This window comes from Oncorhynchus masou, chromosome 31 (genome assembly GCF_036934945.1).
Source record: "Oncorhynchus masou masou isolate Uvic2021 chromosome 31, UVic_Omas_1.1, whole genome shotgun sequence".
Lineage (NCBI taxonomy): Eukaryota > Metazoa > Chordata > Actinopteri > Salmoniformes > Salmonidae > Oncorhynchus > Oncorhynchus masou.
The window spans coordinates 12503115-12528982 of NC_088242.1; the positions used below are offsets into that span (position 1 = coordinate 12503115).

The window sequence follows — 25868 nt, forward strand, 5'->3', positions numbered from 1 at the left end:
ATAATCTGAAAGCATTGCTGCTATGTAACTCATCTTGGTGACGAAAATGCACCACTGAAGACGTACATTTTTGAGGTGGTTAAGTTTGTACATACAGTATGTAAATGATGTGAACTGTCATAAAAGTAAGCAAAAAGATACCTCAAAATGTTACCTTTCTAGTTTCATTCATTTCCGTGAGAGACAATAAAGATGTTAAAGTGATACGTGTGGAATTCTATAAGAGGTGCGTGTTTGGCTGCAAGGATGTCAGGCGCAGGAGAGCAGAACTGGGTAATAACCGGAGCAGTTTAGTAAGCAAAACCAACAGCACCCAAAACAACAAAATATGGGTACAAAATAACCAGTCACGAACCAGTCAGAAGTGCACAAACACTTTACAACAAACAATTCCACACACAGACATGGGGGGAACAGATACACGACAGGTAATGAGGGAATGTAAACCAGGTGTGTGGGAAAACAAGACAAAACAAATGGAAAATGAAAGGTGGATCGGCAATGGCTAGAAGACCGGTGACGTCGACCGCCGAACGCCACCCAAACAAGGAGAGGAACCGACTTCGGCGGAAGTCATGACATACATATTGTGGATGATCCTTGTACCTCTTTATGGGTGAACGGACAGGAAAAGAGGGAGGGCCTGAGGCATCTTAAATTGTGTTAGCTGATTAAAGTAAACCTTTATGGCTCATGGCATCAATATGTGTCTTAAAATAAAGAAAAAAATATTATTTTGATAGAATAGCCGTCAATTAATTTGCATACAGTGAGGGACCTGGAAAAGTGGTCACAATGGGGGCAAGGTCGACAGATAAGAGACACATTTTAATACCATGTGTAGACATACTGTATTTCTCTGAATGTGTACAAGATCAGGACAAAGATGCATGTCAGCACCAGGTATAAACAAGGCTATACATTTCTGAAATAACTTCAATTGTTTTTGTGAAATAAAAAAGATATTCACTTCCTTATGAAACCAAAGTCTACCTACATTCTTGGTGGATAAAAATGGAACAATCGACACATGAACAAGGAAAAAAAAGATCTGAATTCTGTCTTAAGTCATTGGAGTTACTAAGCTCCTCATCCAGTGGAGATTTGTGTGTCTTATTTTTGTAGACATACTGTAGTACAAATGGAGGATCTTTGTATACTGAGGGAGTCTTTGAACAAATTCATCATTTGTAATCTAAAAGCATTTTCAAAATGGTCCTCAAAGCAAAATCACATCTCAAGGTGTTAAGTTTGAGTGTGGTGGGTATTTATCTATGAGGTCCTTCATCATACTATGACCTTGCATTGAAGACCTGTTAATTTATGTTCTGTAATGATAGAACCAGAATATCAAGTATATTCTGAAAGCATTGTTGCTATGTAACTCATCTTGGTGACGAAATTGCCCCACTGAAAACATGTAAATGTTTCGGTGGTTAAGTTTGTACAGTATGTAAATTATGTAAATTGTCATAAAGGTAAGCAAAAAGATACCTCAAAATGTTCATTCATTTCCGTGAGAGACAATAAAGATGTTACAGTGTTACGTATTATGGATGATCCTTGTACCTCTTTATGGGTGAAAGGACAATAAAAGAGGGAGGGCCCAAGGCATCTCAAATAGTGGTAGCTGATTAAAGTGAACTGACGCATGCCAATACCTTAGTGCCTCAGCAAATGGACTAGCACTTAGGACCACTAAGCTGTACCACTGAGGACAGTGAAACATGGAGGAGCTCAAATTCAGAGGGAGGAAAAGGGAAGGAAGGCACAGGTTAGTTTTATTAATCAAAAATAATTTAATTCAGTTTCACGTGAGAATCATTTCAATCAAAACTGTTAGGATTCACAGGGCCTGATCTTGAAAATAATTAGCACTGTAGACATGGAAAAATATTCTACCAATACTGAAATGACACTTAATATAAGTAATACAACTATATCATGATACAACGATACTATGTACTATGGTAGATATCATTTACCATTATTGGGAAACTAATGAGAATTTCGTTTTGAAGATATACAATATAAGGAAGCAAAGTTGAACTCCTTATCAAATGCTCCTTATCGCGGGCCGCTGCTCTGATAATGCTGGAACTTTCCTTGGCAGTGTGTGAGATGTCACTAGAAGCTGTTATAATTCATCTATTACTCTACGGAGGATATAGTGTTAGAACAATAGATATTAGATCAATACTGACATTGTTATATTGAAAGAAAGCCGTTTAATAGCAATTAAAACACCACTAACATCTTACAATGTAATATTTGTTAAATGCCTACACACATTATTTGCTTAGAATAAGTGTTTTGAGACATTAGAATGAGCATGATAGATGCATTGCAATGATTTCATGCTTTAGGATCAATAATAGCATGCAATTATAGGTATGTAAACTGATCAATAGATGAAATGTTTTAAATATACAATTGTTAGATACGACTGCACTGTTGGAGCTAGGAACACAAGCATGTCATTTCACGCGCAATAACATCTACTAAATATGTGCATGTGACCAATAAAATTTGATTTGATATATCTTTTTTAAATGACCGAATATGTGGATTATTTTGTCTAATACTATCCGTCTAAAAGACCAGGGGTTCGCAATACTTTCTGGTAACTCTATCCACAACTACATTTTGCTCTGCCTGAAGTAGGGGAGACTGGAGGAAATGTTTCTATTTTACTCTATTGCTCAGAGACCACTTGAACTAGGCCAGTCATGTTTTGATATAAGAAAGGTACATATGTCTCCTAATCATTCATACCATTTATAGGTATGTACGTAAGATGGTCGGATCACAATATCGATTTTAATCCGAAAAGATTGGAAGTTAACACTAGTTGGTTGGGGTCAAATGTGACACCCCAAAAAATAAACCAAATAAATGTACTTAACTTCAAAAACATTCATGTTCATGAATCATCATATGTAATACTTTTCCTAGAAATATTAGTATTTCTATGTACTTAACCAATAATTACAGAAACACCCATGTTTTTGCATGGCCATTTGGTTCTTCTCAAAACATCTGAATAGTCTGATGGTGCCCAAATGATATCTGTTTACAAATTCTTTGGCACTCTACAGGACCTCAATGCTATTTAAAGTTAGTATTTGTACATTTCATGTATTATTCATACAATCTTAAAGTTAAAATCCCTTCTTTTCATAATTTGGCTGCTTGGCCCAGGGTAATTTTAAAACTACTTTACAATTGCCCCCAACCTAGCTACCATGACACAACCTCATGTGCTTAGCAACAGACAATATTAGTGACAACGTCATTCATGTCAAAGTTTAGCCAACATACTCTACACTACCGATCAAAAGTTTTAGAACATCTACTCATTCAAGTGTTTTTCTTTATTTTTAATATTTACTACATTGTAGAATAACAGCGAATACATCAAAACTATGAAATAACACATATGGATTTATGTAGTAACCAAAAAAGGTGTTTATCCAAATAGAGTGTGCAAAGCTGTCATCAAGGCAAGGGTGGCAATTTGAAGTGTCTCAAATATAAAATATATTTGGATTTGTTTAACACTTTCTTGGTTACTACATACTATATAGTTTTGATGTCTTAACTATTATTCTACAAAGTAGAAACTAGTAAAACTAAAGAAAAACCCTTGAATGAGTAGGTGTTCTAAAACTTTTGACTGGTAGTGTACAGTATAGTGATAAAAAATATGCTAGTTTGAATTATTGGGAATGAATTCTCAGGGCAGTAAGTAAAGATAATTTAACCCTTAAAAAACTAATATGTGTCCATAAAACATGCAAATATTGAAATATTTGCCTGTGACTTAACAAGCAAGGAGACAACCCAAATGTGCATGTACTGTATTTCATCACTCTAGCTTGTTTGTGTTTGGAGAAATTCAAGGTGTTACAGTGTTATGGGTCTTCCAACTACCCCCTGTGGATAGGTTGAGAACCACTGATCTAGAACATCATCAACAGTCTATTCAGATCAATTATTTGAGATAACACCGTCAACATTTTTTCCCCTCGTTCAATTCAGTTTTATTCAGTATACCTGGTGGACATGAGGTTGTTTACACAAGGTTGATATAATGGATAATGGTCATATCTTAATTAGGGCGATTCACCATGTAGGGCTGGTCACAATTGGGTTGGGTGCGTTTGGGTGCTTATACTGACGCCATAGTTATGTCAAAGCCAAAGCTCATTAGATAAGGTAAGACTGGCTGTCTGAATACAGACCGACTGGGCATCATTCATGGATATGACATTGTCTGAACCTACTGCACCCAATTAGCAGTTTCATTTACAATTCTAATGATTCAATAGTGGCTCATTTAGTGTCACCTTTCCCTGACAACCATAAACACTGAGGCTCCTTATTGCTATTATAAACAGGTTACCAACATTAGAGCAGTAAAAGAGTAGTAAAAATAAATGTTTTTATCATACCCGTGGTATATGGTCTGATATGCCACGGCTGTCAGCCAATCAGCATTCAGGGCTCGAACCACCCAGTTTATAATGGATGTTATATGATGTCACTTGTGACTTACTTCCTTTGACCCAATGATGAACTACTAAAATCATTTACAGGTGTAGGATCTTAATTAGATTACCTTGTTGTGCAGAAAATGTCATGCACAGTAGGAAATGCAAAGGCTTCTAAAGTTTGTAAAAATAAAATAAATGTATCAACCCTTAAAAAAAATGATAATGTTAATTATAGTCCACACAATAATTCACATTTCCTGTTGCTGCTGGATTATTTTCTTGTTGTGAGAAAATTAAAATCCTACATCTGTACCTTCCCATCACTGAATATAACATATCTTCAAGTCAGACATTACAGTAACACTCTATACAGCTACACTTTATAAAGGGTTTATAAAGACTGGAAGTTATTATTTTAAGGACGGTTTATTAAACAGTAATAAACCGTTTTAACAAACTGTTTGAAATTGTGTTCGATACTGTCACAGAGACACCTGGGATCCATTCCAGTTAAATCCCATTGGTGCTGAGAAAGAGGAGAAGAGAAGATGCTTTGAGTTGTTCCAGCACCTGGTGGCAGCGTTCGTGGGGATAATGGTCCTGTCCAGTGCTGTCATCAGCAAGGTGAGCCAAAATGAGGGACCAGCACCCAGTTTAGTGTAGACAGGTTACATCTTATGTCAGAATTGACTTTTTATAACAGGTGAGGAGAACTTACGCAGCAGGTTAGGATAATTAACGTAACAGGTTATGACAATTAGGTTAAGATTAGGAAAAGGCTGCGGTGTGTAAGATAAAATGCAAAAGAAATGTCAACTTTTGACATCAATTTATTTAATTTAAATTTCTTTACTTTTACCCCTTTTTTCTCCCCAATTTCGTGGTATCAAATTGGTAGTTTACAGTCTTCTCTCATCACTGTACTGACTCGGGAGAGGCGAAGGTCAAGAGCCATACGTCCTCTGAAGCACAACCTAACCAAGCCGCACTGCTTCTTGACACACTGCCCCCTTAACCCAGAAGCCAGCCACACCAATGTGTTAGAGGAAACACCGTAAACCTGGCGACCGTGTCAGCGTGCATGCGCCCGGCCCGCCACAGGAGTCACTGCCAGCCAAACCCTCCCCTAACCCGTACGATGTTGGGAAAATTGTGCACCGCCCCATGTGTCTCCCGGTTACGGCCGGCTGCGACAGAGCCTGGACTCGAACCAGGATCTCTGGTGGCACAGCAAGCAACTGCGATGCAGTGCCTTAGACCACTGTGCCACTCGGGAGGGCCTTGACGTCAATTTCACATAAACTGTATCACATCTAGCATTGACCCTAGCACCATGAACCTGGAAACTACTGGATCAAGCATAATACCTCCTGGGATGTCATCTTATAATAGATATATAGAATCCATACCATATCAGATACATTTCCACAACTCAGCATTGATGAATATTATACAAGGGTAGGGGAATGGGTTTTTATGAGACAAATCTCAAATCTGCGAATTGTAATTCGGAACATATCATACCAAATGGGTGATGGACATCCACAAATTAATTCACACCATACAAAACATAAAATATCATACTAAATGGGGCCTCAGATTTTTGTACAGAATAATACGAAATGCTCTGAGACCAGGTTGACACCCTAGACACCCTAGTACTCTCCCATCTGTTTTTTTCTCTCTCTAACACATACACTGCTAACACTATGAAGGAATTGTTCACACTCATTATGTAGATCAGTGTTTAAATGAATGAATCTTAGATGCTATAATATTAGGAGTCTGATGTCAATTGTGTTTACATCTAACCCGCCAGGGCTCTCTACTGGTTCTCTCCACACTCTCAAGCCCCACATCGACTAGGACTTCCAAGGAAAGACAATATTACATGCTCATGCTCGTGGGCTGTTTGGTGATGCCCAACCTGCTCGTGTTCCTCAAGTCACTGTGGAAATGCGCTTTCAAGAACTTCGTCCCACCAAACATGAGAACTATGGGAATTGTAAGTTGAAATATTATACAATTTGACTTCTTGGTGATCTTTGTATGTCTTAATTGCTGCTCAAATTTCTTGCTGTCAGTGTTGGGGAATTCATTTCTAATCTATGCAGTATTTTCAGTAGTTAGTTATATTCTCACCATGTAGCGGTGTAGCTAACTACTGGAACTACACACTGCTGTTTTTCTGGAAAAAGAAAAGAAAATAGGGGAGAAGTAGGCAAGAATTTTTCGGCATCATACCTGCCTAATTCTCACTTGAAACATTGTGTTTGTGTTAAATAGACTAAATTAAACATTCTGTTAACATATGACCGCAAAGTAATCTGACCTTGCAATTTGTAGTCCATGACATTTCAGATTTACATATGATAATATTTCATGAAGTAGTTTGGATGTAGTGACTTCACTTGTTTAAGGGTAGCTTTAGTGTAGCTTCTCTTCTTCCAGTGTGAAGTAATTGGTAGCCTGGTAAAATATATGTTCAGAGTAGCTTCCCCAACACCGCATGCTGTCAATACAAACTTAAATGTGTATTTTTCAGGTGTGTGGGATTGAATGCTTGGTGTCTCTTGGGACCTCCATCCTGGTGCTGGTGGTGATGCCCCAGTTTGACGTGCTGACAAACCTCTTTATCTCCGGGGGAGTCTGCATGCTTTCCTCCGTCCTACAGATTGTATTTCGTCTGCAGAGAGAGAACTGGAAGATCATCTTCCCCATTTGTTCTCTTATGCTTGTCCTGACCGGCTACTTTCTCCTTGGGGCAGACTATTACGTCCGGGTAACCTCTTTTGTATCAGGCCAGGAGGACGACTGTTATTGGTATGTTGGCATTGCATTTTTTGCATCTTTTTTGGTTTCCCTGAACTGGTGGGAAAACCCAGTGCAGGCGAGCAACAACATGCAAGAAATGCTGGCTGAGTTGGACACCTTCAGAGACTTTGTATTTGTGATATCGAGTCTTCTAAGGGTTGTAGTCATTGCTGCTGTGTACCTCATATACCACGTATTGATACAGGAAAATATTGTATGGTCAAATTTTGATTTCACCCCTAAGGCCGATGAAGATGAAAGTACAATTGCGAGGCATAGAGAGACACTTGATATTGGTCTTACTGTACTTTTCCTTCAAGCCTTTTTCTCTGCTGCATGCCATTGGTTTGGAGTGGTGGCTTGTAAGATCCACTCTGTGCGAATGAGCTTCGCCTTCCCTGTCTGTTTTACCGGGCCCGCTGTTCTCATTCTCGGCATGATCCTTTTCCTAACGCAATCTCAATACCTAGCTGGGGCCGACACAACTTCTATCATAGACTTTTGCTCGAGCCTAGTTGACCTGAGCACCAAGAACACCAGCACTGTCGTGATGCTGGAGCTCACAAAGAGCATCTGCAGGACTTCTTTGAGTAGCCATTACTGGACCTGGCCTTTCTCCCTACTTGCGCTGGAGGGCATTTGCATGTGGCTCGGGCTCATCACATGCACCTACTACGTGTGGAACTTCAAGGTCCAGAGGATCGAACGCACAACTGAGCTGTTTGTACGACGCCTCTATGAATCTGCCTTCATCGACCTGTCTCTGCTTCTGAACACCAAGATGAAGGTTGTGCAAACAAGGAACCAGGAGAGGTAAGACTTTGCTATTTAATTGATTAAAAGTCCACATGGTTTAAGACTTCACATTGCAACAGTGCAAATAGACATTTATTCAGTAATTGTTGAGTTTTGCCGACAGTGCACTATATAAGAAAGAGTCTTAGTGGTAGTGTGCTGAAATACACTTACTGACATTAACTCTGATCACTCTGCATTCAAACATGTTTAGAAATGGCTCTCTCTCCTCCATCCAAACATGTTCTCATACTTTCCCATGTTTTTCATTCTACAGTAGTGTTGTTGACGACGTGGAGAATTGTGTCATTTACCTCTGTGCAACAATGTGGCATGAGACCTATGACGAGATGTTGAAGATCCTCACATCCATGTTCAGGTATTGTGCTTATCACTTTCAGCTGGCTGTGTTTGACATTTAAACATTTCTAGCCCTGAAAAGTTATTTCATATAAATGTACAATGTTAGTGTGTGTGAATGAGTGTGTGTGTGTGAGTGTGTGCAGCAGAGACCTCTTGTATACAACACAAGACAATGACACCGTTCACACCGCACTCAAGTTGTATAACTCATGTAGCCTTCAAAACATTTTTCACTTGTTGTGGTAGTTTTTCTGCACAAACATAATTACACAAGCGTTGTGGAGACACAGTAAAATGGTTGTGTAAACATATTGATACAGACAAACTCTCCATTGTATTACCAAAATATCAGTTATATCACAACCATTGTATGAAATGCGTTCCACATCAGTTCTACAACCTTAGCGTGTACAAGGACCAACAGACTTTGACAAAATACAATGAATGATAAGGAGGTAATTATTATAATGTTTTGCATAAAATTAGGATGTTCTCCTAACATGTGTCTTGATGGTTTCAGGTTGGACCGGTACAGAGGTGACCCAAAAGAGGAACATAAAGATGTTTTTGACTTTGAATGCCACATATTTGTAGATGACGCATTCATGATAAACAAAGAGACAGACAAAAAGTTTATCAACGAATATGTGACCGATCTCATTCATGTGGTCATAGAGGTTTACAGGTAAGTGGACATTTGGTTTATCTTTGCTCTTTACTCCCTATAAGAACCAGACCAAGTGCCAGTTAACGAGCACAAGCAAGCTCTACTTTAAGATGCATTCAGTATAAATGGGGGAATTCTATCAATCCAAAAGACTGCCAACTGTTTCATAATGAATCTGGAATGTTTGTGTATTTCAGGGTATTCACCAATAAGGAGCCTGATGATGTGTCAATTATTGAGACTCCTTATGGCGGGCGATTAATGTTTGTGATGCCAGAAGGAAACATGCTGTATTTCCATTTGAAAGACAAACAGCTAATCAGAAACAAGAAGAGATGGTCACAGGTGGGTAGGATGATTTTCAATATTACTGTATTCCATGATTTCACCACTGTTAACCTACGTTCTTTAAAACATACTTTAATGACTTTTCTTGAAGAACATAAATATTTTGTAATTGCTTTTTTTTGGTTTTAGTATGAACACACTTGAGGAAAATTAAATGGTTATAAGTTTGCATCTGACATGTCTTTCAGATCATGTACCTCTACTATCTGCTTGGATGGAAAGGATACATTGTCAAGAATCCTCAAAAGATAACGGTATGTAATATATTTAATGCTAATTTCCATGTTATTGCCTTTATCCCCACAATACATCTGATCTGTAAATATGAAAAATCAGTAGCGAGCCATAGTTCCATGGTTTCTCTAAATTAAGGTGTATGATTTTTTTTGTATTGGTCTTCTACAGAGACAGAATAATCCTTGCCGTGCCAGTCTCATATCACTGGATGGGGAGAGTTTCCTGTTGCCACAGCATGACAATGACAGTAAGAGAAAACACATCTCTGATGACAATACCTACATCATGGCCCTGGATGGAGACACAGACTTCCACCCCGCAGCTCTGATATTACTGGTGGACCGACTTCGGAAGTACTGCAATGTGGGTGCTGCATGCGGACGAATCCACCCTACAGGAATGGGTGAGTAGAACTGATGTTGATACACCCTTTACCAAAGAGTTAGGGGATCCACTCAGACATGGCTATGTCCAGCATACTGTGTATTTCAAGTGCATCTATCCGTATCACAGAAGCGTTGCGAAAGATCCGCGTTATAGCTCGAGTGAAATGTAAAGGCAATGTTCCTGCGTTCGCGGAGACTGCACCCCACGGGAAACGTTGCATATGTCGACTCAATCGGAAATTAAATTGACATTTTATCGCGGATCTTCTGCGATACTTCCACGATACGGAGCCCCTAATCCAATTCCAACAATAACCACTGAGAGATAAAATATCAACATGTCTCGCTACCGCTACAGTATAACTGAACTGACATGCATTGATTTCTATTTTAGGTCCAATGGTGTGGTATCAGAAATTTGAGTATGCTGTTGGTCACTGGCTCCAGAAAACAGCTGAGCACGTGTTTGGTTCAGTCCTCTGCAGTCCTGGATGCTTCAGCTTGTTCAGGGGATCAGCTCTGATGGATGACAACGTGCTCAAGAGATACACCACCACTGCAACTAGAGCCTCTGAGTATGTTCAATATGATCAAGGTGACTACTTCCTTATTCTCCCATCAACAGCACTTGGTTTTCAGTATATGCCTCTGGAGTATTAGATTATACAACAGGAGGTTCATAGAACGTTTTATCACAGTTTATTGAGCTATTTATGTTGGCTTCAATAGACCAAGGGTGACATAAACTCATCAAAAAAAGAAACGTCTCTTTTTCAGGACCCTGACTTTCAAAGATAATTTATAAAAATCCAAGTAACTTCACATACCTTCATTGTAAAGGGTTTATACACTGTTTCCCATTCTTGTTCAATGAACCATAAACAATTAATGAACATGCACATGTGGAATGGTCGTTAAGACATTAACAGCTTACAGACGGTAGGTAATTAAGGTCACAGTTATGAAAGCTTAGGACACTAAAGAGGCCTTTCTACTGACTCTGAAAAACACAAAAAGAAAGATGCCCAGGGTCCCTGCTCAACTGTGTGAACATGCCTTAAGCATGCTGCAAGGAGGCATGAGGACTGCAGATGTGGCCAGGGCAATAAATTGCAATGTCCGTACTGTGAGACGTCCAAGACAGCGCTACAGGGAGACAGGATGGACAGCTGATCGTCCTCGCATTGGCAGACCACGTGTAACAACACCTGCACAGGATCGGTACATTCGAACATCACACCTGCGGGACAAGTACAGGATGTCAACAACAACTGTCCGAGTTACACCAAGAACGCTCAATCTCTCCATCAGTGCTCGGACTGTCCACAATAGGCTGGATTGTGGTTGGATTCGCGTTTATTGTTGAAGGAATGAGTGTTACACCGAGGCCTGTACTCTGGAGCGAGATCGATTTGGAGGTGGAGGGTCCGTCATGGTCTGGGGCGGTGTGTCACAGCAGCATCGGACTGAGCTTGTTGTCATTGCAGGCAATCGCAACGCTGTGCGTTACAGGGAAGACATCCTCATCCCTCATGTGTTCCCCTTCCTGCAGGCTCATCCTGACATGACCCTCCAGCATGACAATGCCACCAACGATACTGCTCGATCTGTGCATGATTTCCTGCAAGACAGGAATGTCAGTATTCTGCCATGGCCAGCGAAGAGCCCGGATTTCAATACATTGAGCACGTTTGGTACCTGTTGGATCGGATGGTAAAGGGCTAGGGTCATTCCCCTAAGAAATGTCCAGGAACTTGCATGTGCCTTGGTGGAAGAGTGGGGTAACATCTCACAGCAAGAACCAGCCAATCTGGTGCAGTCCATGAGGAGGAGATGCACTTAATGCAGCTGGTGGCTACACCAGATACTGACTGTTACTTTTGATTTTGACCCCCCCCCCCCTTTGTTCAGGGACACATTATTCCATTTCAGTTAGTCACATGTCTGTGGAACTTGTTCAGTTTATGTCTCAGTTGTTGAAACTTGTTATGTTCATACAAATATGTACACGTGTTAAGTTTTCTGAAAATAAACGCAGTTGATAGTGAGAGGACGTTTTGTTTTTTTGCTGAGTATACATATTTACTGGCTCGTTAAGTGTACCCTAGAGATAATCACTAAGTGTGCAGCTGTCCTAGGACCTGATAAGTCTATTCAATTCCTTGAATCTTCCCTTTTCCTGCTGGCCAGGTGAGGACCGCTGGCTGTGCACCCTGCTCCTCCAGCAGGGCTGGAGAGTGGAGTACAACGCTGCGTCTGACGCCTACACCAACTCCCCTCAGGAGTTCAAAGAGTTTTACAACCAGAGGCGGCGCTGGGGGCCGTCTACTCTGGCCAACACCCTGGACCTCCTGCACAGTGGCAATGAGACGGTCAAGAGGAACTCTTCTATCTCCAGACTGTACATCTTCTACCAGATATTTACTGTCAGCTCCTCCATTCTCGGCCCTGCCTCTGTGTCTCTGATGATAGCAGGTACCTGTTCTGTTCATTCTTGTTCATTGTTCGCACTCTTTTATGTCTATATGTTGTTAACCAATACTCATTAAATGACCTAGAGTAACTAGAACTGAAGTGCCACATTTTCCCTTAAGTCAAGTTGTTATATATTTTATTTTTATTAAGGTGTATATCAGCTTTAATATTGCAGATTGATTGTTGTTTCTATCACTGTAATTGTCTGTATCATTTCCAATCCCCCATATATATATATTTTTGTAAATACTGTATATTTGTTCCCCGGGCGCCGAAGACGTGATGTCCATTATGACAGCCCCCCCACACCTCTCTGTTTCACAGGGGTTGGGTTAAATGCTGAAGACACATTTCAGTTGAATGCATTCAGTTGTATAACTGACTAGTTATCCCCCTTTCCCTAAAATACACAGTGTATATTTTCCTTTATTATTCTCCCCTAACCCAACCACCCCTCCCTAATTGGAGTAAACTACTGGACTAAAATACTTCGGCTTCTACTTCCAGCTTATTCATACTATAAACATTTCATGGACACAGTATATTTGACATTAGCTTTATTTTGTTTGTTTTTAGTCCCACCCTTCAGCTTCCCTCAACCCCTCCCATTTATCTCTGAACACCATCCAGTCCCACCCTTCAGCTTCCCTCAACCCCTCCCATTTATCTCTGAAGACCATCCAGTCCCACCCTTCAGCTTCCCTCAACCCCTCCCATCTACCTCTGAACACCATCCAGTCCCACCCTCCAGGTACCCTCAACCACTCCCATTTATCTCTGAAGATCATCCAGTCCCACCCTTCAGCTTCCCTCAACCCCTCCCATTTATCTCTGAACACCATCCAGTCCCACCCTTCAGCTTCCCTCAACCCCTCCCATTTATCTCTGAACACCATCCAGTCCCACCCTTCAGCTTCCCTCAACCCCTCCCATTTATCTCTGAAGACCATCCAGTCCCATCCTTCAGCTTCCCTCAACCCCTCCCATTTATCTCTGAAGACCATCCACTTTTTCTAGCTGCCATATATTTTTCCACTGTGCTGTAATATTTCACAAAAGTTCTGAACCTTTCTATTTTCATAGTTTCTACAGATTGTAAATTAAAAATAGATGTTTTTTCTAAGAGTATTATATTATTGATTGGGTGATATACAACATTCTATTGTCAAGTTTAAGTATTTTGAAATGTCAGTAAGTTCAAAAGCGCAAAGTCAGGCAGAGAGCCAGCTGGGTGAACGACATTACATATGACTACACATTTTAGGGCACAGGGCTAAAGGACAAACAGTATAAAGTATGTATACCCATCAGTTATGACTTTTGCTTTGGTTCAATAAAACCATAAAAGTGAGGTCGCATTGTATTGTTTTTATGTGCTATGAGATACAGAGCTCCATCCCAGGAATGTATTCACTCTTTTTTCTGTCTTCCTCTTTAGGTGCTTTTCAGTTTGTGTTCAAAATTGAGGGAACCCTGTCCATCATCATATCAGTCATCCCACCTATTTTCTACCTGTTGATTTGTTTTTTGGCAAAACCAAATACCCAGATCACCATTGCAGCTATTATGAGTGTGTTGTACGCCTTTCTGATGTTAGCATCATTCTTCGCCATCATCGGTAAGCTTTGGCAATGACTCTTCACATGCTCATTCACTCAACACACAGAACCAAGTTGTTTATGCAAAGATAAAGCTTACCTCTAATCCTTTAAAGGGTGGCGGCTGGTGTTAAAACAGTCAGACTGTTACGATACACATTTCATTTCATGCGTTCCCCAGGTGACATGGCTATGCAGGGCACATTCATCACCCCAACTGGCCTCTTCCTGGTTTCCATGGCTGCCATGTACCTGGTGACAGCCATCCTTCACCCCCAGGAGTTCAGCATGATCATCTATGGTTTGATGTACTTCATCTGTATCCCCAGTGGCTATCTCTTGCTCACAATCTACTCCTTGGTGAACATGCACATTGTCACATGGGGCACTCGAGAGACAAACAAGGAAAAAGAACAGAAGAAGACCCAGAATGTTCTCTGTGATCGAAACTGCAAACTTTGCTGTTGGGATATGAAACTACAAGTCACCCAAGAGACTGATAACTTGATGCTCCAGCAACTCCAGCAGGCAGTCAATCCAAACATACAAGTCACCCAGCAAGTGGTGCATGAACAGACGCCCAACACCAAGGAAGAGAAAAACAATGCCCCAAATGAAGAAAACAGTGAGGAAATAAGTCCAGAGCTTTTAGACCGCAAAAGAGCCAAGAAAGACTTAGAATATGATACAAGGCATGTACAAAACATTTCACAAAGGCCCAATGGACCTCGCTCATATACTGTCTAAAACAAACATCTATCAAATGGAGGGCCTGTTGTTACCTGTTGTAACTTTTAATCCTCTTGTTCACAGCAGTATTGGCAAGTTTGACAGCATTCCTAAAAAGGAGAGCGCCTATTCCAGCATTGAAGATGACAACGAGGATAACCATGACGATGAAGATGATAATATGCTTTATGACGGTTCGCTTTATAGTGGCTTCACCGAGGAAGAAAGAGAATGTGTACCTCAAAGTGGTAGGTGGTTCAGTACATGAAAGAGTATAGCGTGACCTACAACATACAAAAAGTCAGTATGTAACTACAAGTTGAATTATAAATCAACAGCACCTCTACACAATTTGCTTTCAATAGATTGGGTTCAGCCTGTCAAGGAAGAGTTCCTGAAGAAATTGACCTACTCCAACTTGAAAAGGAACCTTCAGGAGCAGATCCGTTACACCCTGAGAAACAAGAACCAGGAGGATGTGTGTGAGGAGCTGGTGATGATGCTGACAGACACGGTGAACGGAGAGCTGAAGGACAAGGTGGGCCCAGAGGACGTGCTGAGCGACAGCCAGCTAGAAGAGCTGCAGTACGCCCTTAACGAGGCTGCCAGGAGGATCCTGAAAACCAACCGAATGGAGAGGCTTGAGAGGAGGGTAAAAAGAGCTGTAGAGAAAACCCTCATTGCCCCACAGGTGGAGAAACTCACTGAGGTAATGTTTGAGTGAAAACACACCCGTTCATATTGTATTTAATGTTGTATTGTATTGCCTGGTGTTTTACTGGTGCAGCTCCGGACTTTGTCTTCTCTACATCTGTGACCTGGGATGGACGTCAGCAACAAGTTGACTGAGTACTCTGGAAGCAGACCCTTTGAGTGATAATCTGAAGGACAGACAGTGTTGAGCAACAATGTGCTCCAATAAAATGAGCAAATATACATACCATGTTTCCCTATGCATTTTGGCAGGATGAACACGACTTTTGGAAGAAACTGCTTGAGAGATACCTCGCACCTATTGTTGATGATAAAGCTCATAAAGAGGAGGTAACAAGGGAACTGAAGTCACTACGAAACAAGGTGGGCTTTTCTTTTTTTATACTATTTATTTACTATGTTCTATTAAACACACATGGCTCGTAGAACGATCATATTTTGTATTTGTTGTTTTACAGGCAGTGTTTCTGTATTTCATCGTCAACGTTTTGTGGATTGTGGCCACTTTCTTTTTACAAGCCATTGGAAATGATGTGATTAGTATCAAGATTCAGAAAGTCTGGCCAAATGGCACATCATCAGGAGAATACCTGAAGGTTGAGCCTCTCAGTCTGATGTTCCTCTTGTCATTCGCTGTGCTTCTAGTGGTGCAGTTCCTGGCTATGCTTTACCACAGGTGGGCAAACATTTCTCATTTCTCAAACACAAAATGATATATGATAACAAAATGATAACACCACCATTCCAAATGTGCATAAGAGGACAGAAATGTCCAAATAAAAGTCAGAAAGACAAATAGAATGCTGTGCGCCTTATTACAGTTTTAAAACATTCTCTCAATGCAAGCAAGTGATTCATTTCAGTTATCTTATGATGAATCTTGATGAAATCACACTAAAAGTACACTGTGTTGTTTCTCTTTTCAGAGTTTATACTCTTATCCACGTGGTGTCGTACAGAAGCACAGAAAAAGACTACATTCCCAAAGACGAGGTGAGTGATCTCTGCTAATCCAAACAACAAGGAGGGTAAAGCACATCATCTACCTGATCGTAGATTATTAATGATTTGAGTAATTATGGTGCAGATATACTGAATGTCTAACAGGTTAATAAATGATTTATTTGACGTTGTATGAAAAACAATTATTATGAAGACCGAAAATGCTTCTTGTTGATCATTTTATTTCTCTCCGTTGCTTGTGCAGGAGGACGAGGAGGGGATGATTCTTGAGAACCAGATAGCCAACGGCCTTGTGATCACCAGTGATGACTTGTGAAACTGGCTTTTTTGGGGGGCGTGTTGTTACTGAGTGTTCCATGAAACAAAATAGTGGCTTTGTGAAGTATTTTGCACCTTTATGTTTGAACATAATTCAGATATACATAGCAGTAATGATACTTATGATACTGCAGCAGTGAAATATGAAATGTTACTGCTAGCACTAACATAGTTATCCAATGCCTGAGTGTTCTATAAAAAAAACAGTTTCAATATTGAATAACAATGAGCCATAATAAGATGTAGAATGAAAATATTGTAATTCAGCCTGATTGGATGTACTTACTGGGAAACAGACAATATTATGATCAGTTAATACATAAAAAAATCATTAAACATATCCAGAGAAATATACATACACAGATGCATACTTCTACGACTACATGAGCCTCCATTTTTCCAAGGCGAAATACCTTTCTAAATGTATGGCTCTGAACCTATCCAACTGATGAAAACGGTCTTGCAATCTTTCACAGACGGACAATGTAACACATATTGTGAACATGAAGTAAATGTACTAGTATTTGTACTGCAATATTTATGATATGACTGCCTATGTTGAACAAATAAAATTTACATTTCTAACAGATACTGTATTACCAGTCAAAACATTAAATGGCAAATGCATGGGGTGATTAGGGCTGTTACAGTGACTGTATTACTGCCACACCGACGGTCGTGAGTCATGATGGTAGTCAAATTCCACGTGACAGTATAGTCACTGTAACTAGGCTTCTCCAAGCGCTGATGCTGCTGCTGGTCATTCAGCCTATGAAACTTGCTAACTGCCTGGTACTCAGCACTCTATTGTTCCTCTAATCACTCTGACATCACTGCAAATGTAATCGAAAATCTAATCAAACACTTCATGAGCTCATGTTGAGCAACATTTCTATAGGCTATGCAATTGAGTGAGAAAACAGAGTGACGGCCTCTATTAAAAAGAGGAGTATCAGATCAGCTTTCTATAGGCTAGGCACATTGCTTCTCTTTAAAACATGTGACATTAATGTAGGAGAATTTAACACATTAGATCTGGTATAAGATAATACAAACAAAAAAGCATGAGTTTGATTTATTATTATTATTATTTTTTTTCATCTTTGAAATGCAAGAGAAAGGCCATACTTTCAGATTGGAGTCTATGTGTAATTTAGATGTTGGCCACCAGGTGGGTGGCAGCAGTGTGTGCAAAATTTCATACTGATCCAGTGAAGAATTACATTACTGCACAATATTTTGTATCAAGTCTGCCAGGAGTTTGCCCAAATGTGCCGAATTGGTTAATTAATACAATTTCAAGTACATAACTATAGAGAACATACAAAAATGCTATGGTAATAAAACATTTAAGTTTACACACCCCCAGGAATGTCATACATGATGGATCATTAGCGTATACACTAACTTTTACACATCTAAATGGCCGGGCGAGGTGGATGTGGAGCCCAAGACAGCAGTGGGGTCAAACTGTAGACCCCAGTTCCTACATTTGAAGATAAACATTTATTTTATCAAACAAAACTATGCTACATTTTATCTCTGGGACCCTCAGGATGACAAATCAGAGCAAGATTGCTGAATGTAAGTACAGTATTTACCTTCAGAGGTTAATGTATCAAACCAGTTGCCGTGATAAAAGTTTTTTGTTGTTGTGCACTCTCCTCAAAAATATCATGGTATTATTTCACTGTAATAGCTACTGTTATTGGACAGTGCAGTTTGATTAACAATAATTTAAGCTTTATGCCCTTATAAGGCATGTCTATGTTCCGGAAGTTGGCTGTTGTATACAACGTCGTTCTAGTCACATTAGCGCATGTTAGCAACAATCGTCCCGGTTTAGGGACACCCATCCCCTAGAGGTTATTAATAAAATGAAGCACATTAACCCGCTTTACAGCGGGTGTAGCTCTGAACTGGCATACACACGCAGCACGTGAGTTTCAAGCTTGGGGAAGATCATTTTAACCATAAAAAGGCACTTTTATAAAAAAATAATAACATGCATAATCAAATTTGTGTTCAATTTGAGAATGGTGTTTTCCTGCTAATGGAACATTTGTGTATATAGCCTACTGCCGGGTGCGCATTGCTGCACTTATAATGTGAAGAAATAGCCTAATAGTTTATCAACATTTTAAGCTAAACGTTCTGATCTGTTGCGTCATGCTCATTGCTTAAAAAAGTTTTTTTGATGCTGGTGGTTCTTTAATTTGGGATATATCGCATCCCACAACTGTTCTGGACTATGTTTGGAATATTTATTTCTCGCACTGAATATAATTGGTTAACTTTTGTACTACTAGATTGACATAGGCTAACGCATTTTATGTTCGTTAGGCCTACTTATCTTGTTGGCTGACGACAAGTAAATGTGGACAGTTCTTCCAATAGCTTCAATATGTGCCTCGGAATTGGATAAGGACACTCGCAGTTGCGTCCCCAATGTGTCGGTCTTCACTTGTAGCCAGTGAGAAAGACCTGATCACGTGACAGAGAGCCATGTGAGTGAGAGGCGCTTCTGCATGCATTGTGGGGAAGGGAATTATAATTATTATATTCAGCCCAAGGGCACAATGGCCATTGTCCGCAAAATGCATAGATTTTTATTAGGGGAATTATGGCCACACAAAATGGATGCAGCCAGGAAATTCTAGGCATTATCAAGGTCTTGTCAAACTGTGAGTGAGAGACTGATGAAGTGTGTACAGTCTGCACAAAAAAAATAAAGCAGAGCTCATGCCTTTCATGCGACTTTTTTCAAATCATCATTTGAGTCGCTTGGAGAAAATCATTTGGAGAAAATATCCTTTCTATTTTATTCAGCTATGTTCAATTGTATTCTTCATACTATAAAATTAAGCCATGGAATTCTAAACAAATCTTGTCTGCTAAATTAACTAGTGTAGCCCCTGAGCCTTATGGTGAAAGCCAGATCAGGGCCTAACATAAGGACAACGCAGAGGATGCAGTTCTGTTCTTCTGAAATAGGCCTTTTCTTCATATCATGTTTCTTTAGACCTGTCTAAAATAAATAATGGATTTATTAGACTTTTTAAAATGTAGATGTCCCAAAGGTCTGCATCAATGGCTTGTAGGCTGTGCGCGGAAGCCAGGAGATGTTAAATGTGTTTATGTTAATTAAAGGTCAATTACCATGAGACCGGAAGATATTTGCTTGACAATCACCGGCTGACTAAATTTCATGATCGCAGTAGCCCTAGTGGCGATAAGCAGATATGTCTAGCTTCACCTCAAGTGTCATTACAGAAATTAACAAGACATTTAAGATAAAATCATGATAAGAGAAGGTACTGTACATTTTCAAAGATATTTCAGTACATGTAACTAAAGCAGTGTGTTCACTGTTGCCTTTCATCAAGGTCATTCAGAATGCAGCCTTCCTGGAAGAGGTGATAATAATAATAAATTTGTTTTACACTGAACAAAAATATGAAGGCAACATGCAAAAAATGTAAATATTGTACTGAGTTGAAGTTCATATGAAGAAATCAGTCAATTGAAACAAATGAATTAGCCCCCAATCTATGGGTTTCACATGACTGGGAATACAGATATGCATCGGTTTGTCACAGATACCTTTAAAAATGGATCAGAAAACCAGTCAGTATCTGGTCAGACCACCATTTGCCTCATGCAGCGCGACATCTCATTCGCAAAGAGTTGATCAGGCTGTTGACTGTGGCCGGCAGAATGTTGTCCCACTCTTCAATGGCTGTGCGAAGTTGCTGGATATTGGCGGGAACTGGAACACACTGTCGTACACGTCGGTCCAGAACATCCCAAACATGCTCAATGGATGATATGTCTGGCGAGTATGCAGGCCATGGAAGAATTGGGACATTTTCAGCTTCCAGGAATTGTGTACAGATCCTTAGGTTAACGTCAGCAAACTGCTCACCTACACGACGCCATACACATTGTCTGCGGTTGTGAGGCCGGTTGCATTTTGTTGTGGCCTTTTTGTCTCCAGCACAAGGTGCACGTGTAATGATCATGCTGTTTAATCAGCTTCTTGATATGCCACATCTGTCAGGTGGATGGATTATCTCATTCAACTCATTCATGGTTTGATGATTAGAAGTTAAATCAGGTCTGCTTGTCCAGGTTAACAATACAAATGTGTACTTTCCAGTAAAAGTAACATCTTAAAGTCGCTTTAAAAAAATTATAATTTTATATCATTTAGATAAACAAATGTATGGATCGGGCAGTTCATGGGCAAAGGTCTTGCACAGCTTTAGAGTTATCAGTCATTATGAAGGTAAAAGCTCATCAGCCACTTCATGGATATCAGACAGTTTATTATAAATTATGGTCAGTGTAAGAGGAAGTTTAATTCATGGTACATAGATAAGGGTTTATTCATTATATTCAGGAATAATGTTTCCATGGCAACACACCAGAGTACAACTTTTACTGCCTGTACATTCTGATAAAGATTGTGTTATTGGTATTGCTAACACATTTATTAAAATGAGGACATAAACAGTAAATATTTGTGTAATAGACCCTCTCTTTAAAATAATCCCATCTGTAACAGGGCCTCACTAGATTCCATTCCATTTAATTAGTTTGTGCTTAAAAAACATTATGCAAAACAAATCTATTCATTGACCCTATATACCGGAAGAAACAGGCATGGTGATCGTCAACAGCAGTTTAATCTAAATTAACATTTTTTTAAGTTAAGAGTTTTACATAGGTATGCAATGAGATAAACATGGTCATACACACAAAAACCATAGGGTCAAACCATGCAGATTTCCTAATGAAACTATATATTTTGCATTTGTCCATCACTAAGAAGACTTCTTCTCCATGCTGGAAAGAAGAAAAAAATTCCATCAGACTTACTGGAGACACACATTCTGTCGAACAGCATTAAGTCTAAATGACATATGAAATTATAACTAGTGACAATGAGCTATGTGTAAACAGTATGAGAGACTGAAGTTAAGATGTTATCATGGATATGGATAAAACAAATTATGTTATGAAGTACGGTGCTTCCATGTTATACATTCTCAGTTGATTTGATGCCAACTTTCAACATATTCTCGTATGGAAAAATCCTAAAAGATGTATTTGGGCTTCAAGGCTGTGGCTTCATTGAAATATCAGTCTATTTTATTCTGAAAAAGAAGCCCAAATAATTTGTTACTAACAGGAGAAACCACCTGAGCAGTGAATAAATCACATATGTTTGGAGGTTGTTGTTGCTTTGTAACCAAAGTGGAATGCAGGTACAAACCAAAAAAGGTTTTGCATTGAAATAAGCAAATCAGTACAGTAAATTGTGAGCTTACTTGTATTTGATAAGTCGTGATCCTTGAATGAGCTGGGCGGTCTCATTGGTTAGATGGCAACCAAAGAGGAGCCAATTTCTTGGCTGAACTTTGTATGCAAACCTCATAAACAGGAGGGAATAGCAGGTCAAAGCTGCGGGGGGAAAAGAACACACAAAAACACTCAATAAATAAGGAATTAACAGTCACTTGACACTTACATATCTTCAGGACAACCTTATCAGAAAACACAACATTTTCTTGCCTTGAGTCAGACAGCAGGAAAGGATTATGAGGTTCAACGAAGAATGATAAACTATTGGAATTCTACTTATCGATAGCATGAAGGGCCATTCTGACTCAAAAAGCACAAGAAAGTGGATAGATAAATATTGTACCTAACATCTGATTTGGACCATCATTCATAACAACGAGTAAGACATGAGGAATCCAATAAAATGATCAAAAGCAACCCTAAATAATTAATTGGATTCCCTATGTCTTACTCAATGATATGAAGAAGTTGGGTCTAAATCAGATGTTGGGTCATATATTTACTACATTTTATGTGAATCCCATAAATAAAATAAAAAAGGGTCAATTTGGGGGCAAACCAATAAGCTTAATTTGTTCAGAGATCAAATTACATTTTAACAAAATAATGTGGCAGGTATGCTAATCGTATCAGTTTCTAACTACAGAAATGATTTCAGAACAATCTGTGATAGCGGGTGTCATGGCTTGCTGAAATGAAATAGAATGACGCTGGAGTTCTTCAACAAGAGTGACTATCAATCCCTGGCAGAAACGTGTCCCTAATGTTAGGCTATGGCTAGACATCAGCCATTGCTTAGCTATGTTTCAGTATCATGTCTCACCAAAGGTCATTCTGCCACTGATAATCTCAGGGCTTTTCTTCATGTCACTGATGGCAGCAATGGGCAGACCCCAGTTGGCCACAGGTCCCCAGAAGTGCTGGAATAGAAGTACACAACTACATTTAAGGAACAAGGAATATAAAGAGCAACGAAGTTACTGTAAGGGTCAAATGTTTTCAAGCTGCCATAGCAATTAAACAGTCTCGATAACTACCTAAGAGACGAGTAAATCTGCAATGGTCAATGGAGCCAAAATATTCTGATTTTAGTAGACAAATACTAAACTAGCCTGCACAATGAACAGAGAGTACTTACTGTGCTTATTTTGAAAGTTCCCATGAGGACACCAAGATGACAGACATAACACAAAATGAGTTTGGTTAGAGGGATATGCATATACCTTATGAAAAACAATCAACACCTCACATCCTGCCTGGGCTAACTAATAATACTCATAGGTCTCACATCACCGGTAACACATTAGCAGTAGGCTAGTTTGACAGCTAACAGTTAGTTAGCTTCGGTGATAGCAACAACATTCAAGCCAAACGTCCTTCAAGCAGGACACGGAGTTAGAAACATTTGCACAAACAAACGTTAACTGTAGTAACGTTACACTACCTGCAGATGTGCACACGAATTTACAAATAGCTAGCTCGCTTTGTTTGATCATTCATTTAGCTAACGTTAACTGTCTACTGTTAGCAAGCTTGCTTGCTAGTCGCTACAGTAAAATTAATCTCGTTAGCTAGCTATCTTCCAGATCTTCCAAATGTGTTTTACCTCATCAAATAGTCTCTGAACTCCTTGCTTTTAAGGTGGTCAACAGCTTTACGTGCCAAAGTACCTGCCATGACTTCTGATTGTGGTGGTTCGCAGAGGAAATTATAACTATGGGAATGTATAAACTGGGTTAATAATGCAGTGAGTCGTAGAGGACACCAGTGGTCACAGAGCTTCACCAAAACATTATCTTTACGACACAGTCGCAATTATTCAGTTACGACGCCTCTCATTGGTGTTGCTATGCAATCTCACGATATCCGGCCTCATGGTGATGACCCGCCCCTACTTTCTGAGATTGTGCCACTGATCCAGAATCAGCAACTCGGCTCTATTGCTAGGTACTACACATAATGCTCAAGAATAGCTGCTGAACTGGTTACACAACAATCATCCGAAGGAGGTGACTCTGTATTCATCACTTATTGGCTCAAACACCAACCACCTTTAAAACACGTTCAACCGGGACACAATAATGCAATAAACTGACCAAAAGGTCACAATGTCATTGGATTTAGGTTCAAAGTTGGTTGAAAAAAGACAAAATCCCCTTACGTTTTCAAATCCAATCAGTTTCCCAAGTTGAATCAACTTTTTATTTTTATTTATTTTTTATTCAACCTTTATGTAACTAGGCAAGTCAGTTTTAAGGCCAGGCACTACAGGCTAATATGGATTTCTTTCTTTACTCTCATCAGACTGAAACTTTACCAGCTGAAATATTATTGTATTACAAGTTTGATTTATTTTTAAATAAAAATATGCAAATGAGGCAAACCGTCTGCTAATGTGCGCTAATTTGTATATGACGAGGATCTGTTTTTCAACACATTGCTTCAAGGCAGAATGTTTTTGTTTTTGTTTTATTGTGATAAGACACTGACTGGTCAACTTTTACAGATCAGTTTATCTAAATATTGTCATTTCATGGAATTATATTAAAAAAAACTCTATTCACATGTATTACGGATGCATATTTTGCATATATTTACACATATAATGACACTTAAAATCAAAACAACACAAGATATAAAAGAAAAGCCTCAGTAAAAGTCTGACTATAAGGCCTAAGAACCTGTGTGTGGAATAAAGGGAATGTACGTCCTTTGAAGACTGAGAAAAATGAATTGGCGCACAGGGAACATGTAACTTTAAATACCAATCGGATGTCAGGAAATTGCTAATCTTTTAGCACGAAGCACTACGTCAACAAAAGATATAGCCATGTATGGACTAGCTAACGACATGCTCCGGAAAACATGCTTTTGGATGATATATGATTCAACATGGAGAGATTTAAAAATAGCGGTTGAAGTTTTACATGAAACATGCTATCAAGAACGACATTAATGCTAGGTGTAGTTGACGGAGTTGGGATAAAATTATACTAATAAAGTATTTATTTATTTTATGCTAAATATCCCCAAATCAGAAAATTGGCAGGTGGAAGCAAAATCACAATTTTTGCCTGTGGTGCCTGGCCTTAGGAAAAAAAATATTATTATTTACAATGACGTAATCACACTTATGTTTTGGTTGAAACGACGTGGAAACAATGTTGATTTAACCTATTTTTATCCAGTGAAAGAATGCTGCTTTGCCCTGATTAGAGATTTTAAACCTGAGCCACAGGCTGGGACATTAAATTGTCAGGGCAGGTCCTGAGAGATTTGGGCTTGTGAAGGGTATAATTACAATGACTCTACCACAGACTCGACCTCAGTTTAGAAAGTAATCTGTCCTCCACTGTCCCAAAATGAGTCATTCAATCAGTGGTAGTCAGGAGAAGTAGCACAGCACTACCGATTTCCCCCCATTGTTCTTTTTTGTTACTGTGAAAAAGGTTCAACCAGGTTTCTAGCGAAGGTAAACCAAAATTACATTCAATTAGGCCTAGCTTGAAAAAAAATCAGCATACTATTATTATATTAAATAATATAATATACATTTAGCAGACACTTTTATCCAAAGCAACTTACAGTAGTGTATGCA

At 39.4% G+C, this 25868-nt stretch overlaps 2 protein-coding genes across 4 annotated transcripts; one reads left to right on the forward strand and one right to left on the reverse strand.

Annotated features, from left to right (window-relative positions):
* The first annotated feature begins 1653 nt into the window (after positions 1 to 1653).
* Positions 1654 to 17492, forward strand: LOC135523447 (chitin synthase chs-2-like). Of its 2 annotated transcripts, none has more exons than XM_064950117.1 (19): positions 1654 to 1774; positions 4985 to 5120; positions 6316 to 6501; positions 7042 to 8123; positions 8383 to 8484; positions 8989 to 9153; positions 9333 to 9480; positions 9672 to 9737; positions 9889 to 10123; positions 10501 to 10701; positions 12297 to 12581; positions 14020 to 14199; positions 14361 to 14871; positions 14993 to 15156; positions 15274 to 15617; positions 15875 to 15985; positions 16081 to 16298; positions 16549 to 16615; positions 16830 to 17492. In XM_064950117.1, the coding sequence occupies exons 1-19, from the start codon at positions 1728 to 1730 to the stop codon at positions 16899 to 16901; spliced, it is 4320 nt and encodes a 1439-aa protein (XP_064806189.1). In that variant the 5' UTR covers positions 1654 to 1727; the 3' UTR covers positions 16902 to 17492. The 2 variants fall into 2 exon arrangements, with proteins under 2 accessions (XP_064806189.1, XP_064806190.1); XM_064950118.1 differs by having other exon boundaries at positions 14996 to 15156.
* Positions 17493 to 21210: 3718 nt separating this feature from the next.
* Positions 21211 to 24078, reverse strand: LOC135523448 (mitochondrial pyruvate carrier 1-like). 2 transcript variants are annotated; one of them, XM_064950121.1, is made up of 5 exons: positions 23877 to 24078; positions 23409 to 23412; positions 23094 to 23190; positions 22237 to 22369; positions 21211 to 21751 (listed from the first exon to the last, which is right to left on the reverse strand). In XM_064950121.1, the coding sequence occupies exons 1-5, from the start codon at positions 23945 to 23947 to the stop codon at positions 21730 to 21732; spliced, it is 327 nt and encodes a 108-aa protein (XP_064806193.1). In that variant the 5' UTR covers positions 23948 to 24078; the 3' UTR covers positions 21211 to 21729. The 2 variants fall into 2 exon arrangements, with proteins under 2 accessions (XP_064806193.1, XP_064806192.1); XM_064950120.1 differs by lacking the exon at positions 23877 to 24078 and having other exon boundaries at positions 23409 to 23858.
* Between the last annotated feature and the right edge of the window lie 1790 nt (positions 24079 to 25868).

Bases quoted from the DNA above. Each gene is read 5' to 3' on its own strand.
- LOC135523447 (XM_064950117.1), top strand. From the start codon at position 1,728: ATGGAGGAGCTCAAATTCAGAGGGAGGAAAAGGGAAGGAAGGCACAG. The intron at 10,124-10,500 runs GTGAGTAGAACT...TTTCTATTTTAG, and splicing joins AATCCACCCTACAGGAATGG to GTCCAATGGTGTGGTATCAG. The intron at 16,299-16,548 runs GTGGGCAAACAT...TTCTCTTTTCAG, and splicing joins CTGGCTATGCTTTACCACAG to AGTTTATACTCTTATCCACG.
- LOC135523448 (XM_064950120.1), bottom strand. From the start codon at position 23,489: ATGCATATCCCTCTAACCAAACTCATTTTGTGTTATGTCTGTCATCTT. The intron at 23,191-23,408 runs GTAAGTACTCTC...CTTCTATTCCAG, and splicing joins GAACTTTCAAAATAAGCACA to CACTTCTGGGGACCTGTGGC. The intron at 22,370-23,093 runs GTGAGACATGAT...TTCCCCCCGCAG, and splicing joins CAGTGGCAGAATGACCTTTG to CTTTGACCTGCTATTCCCTC.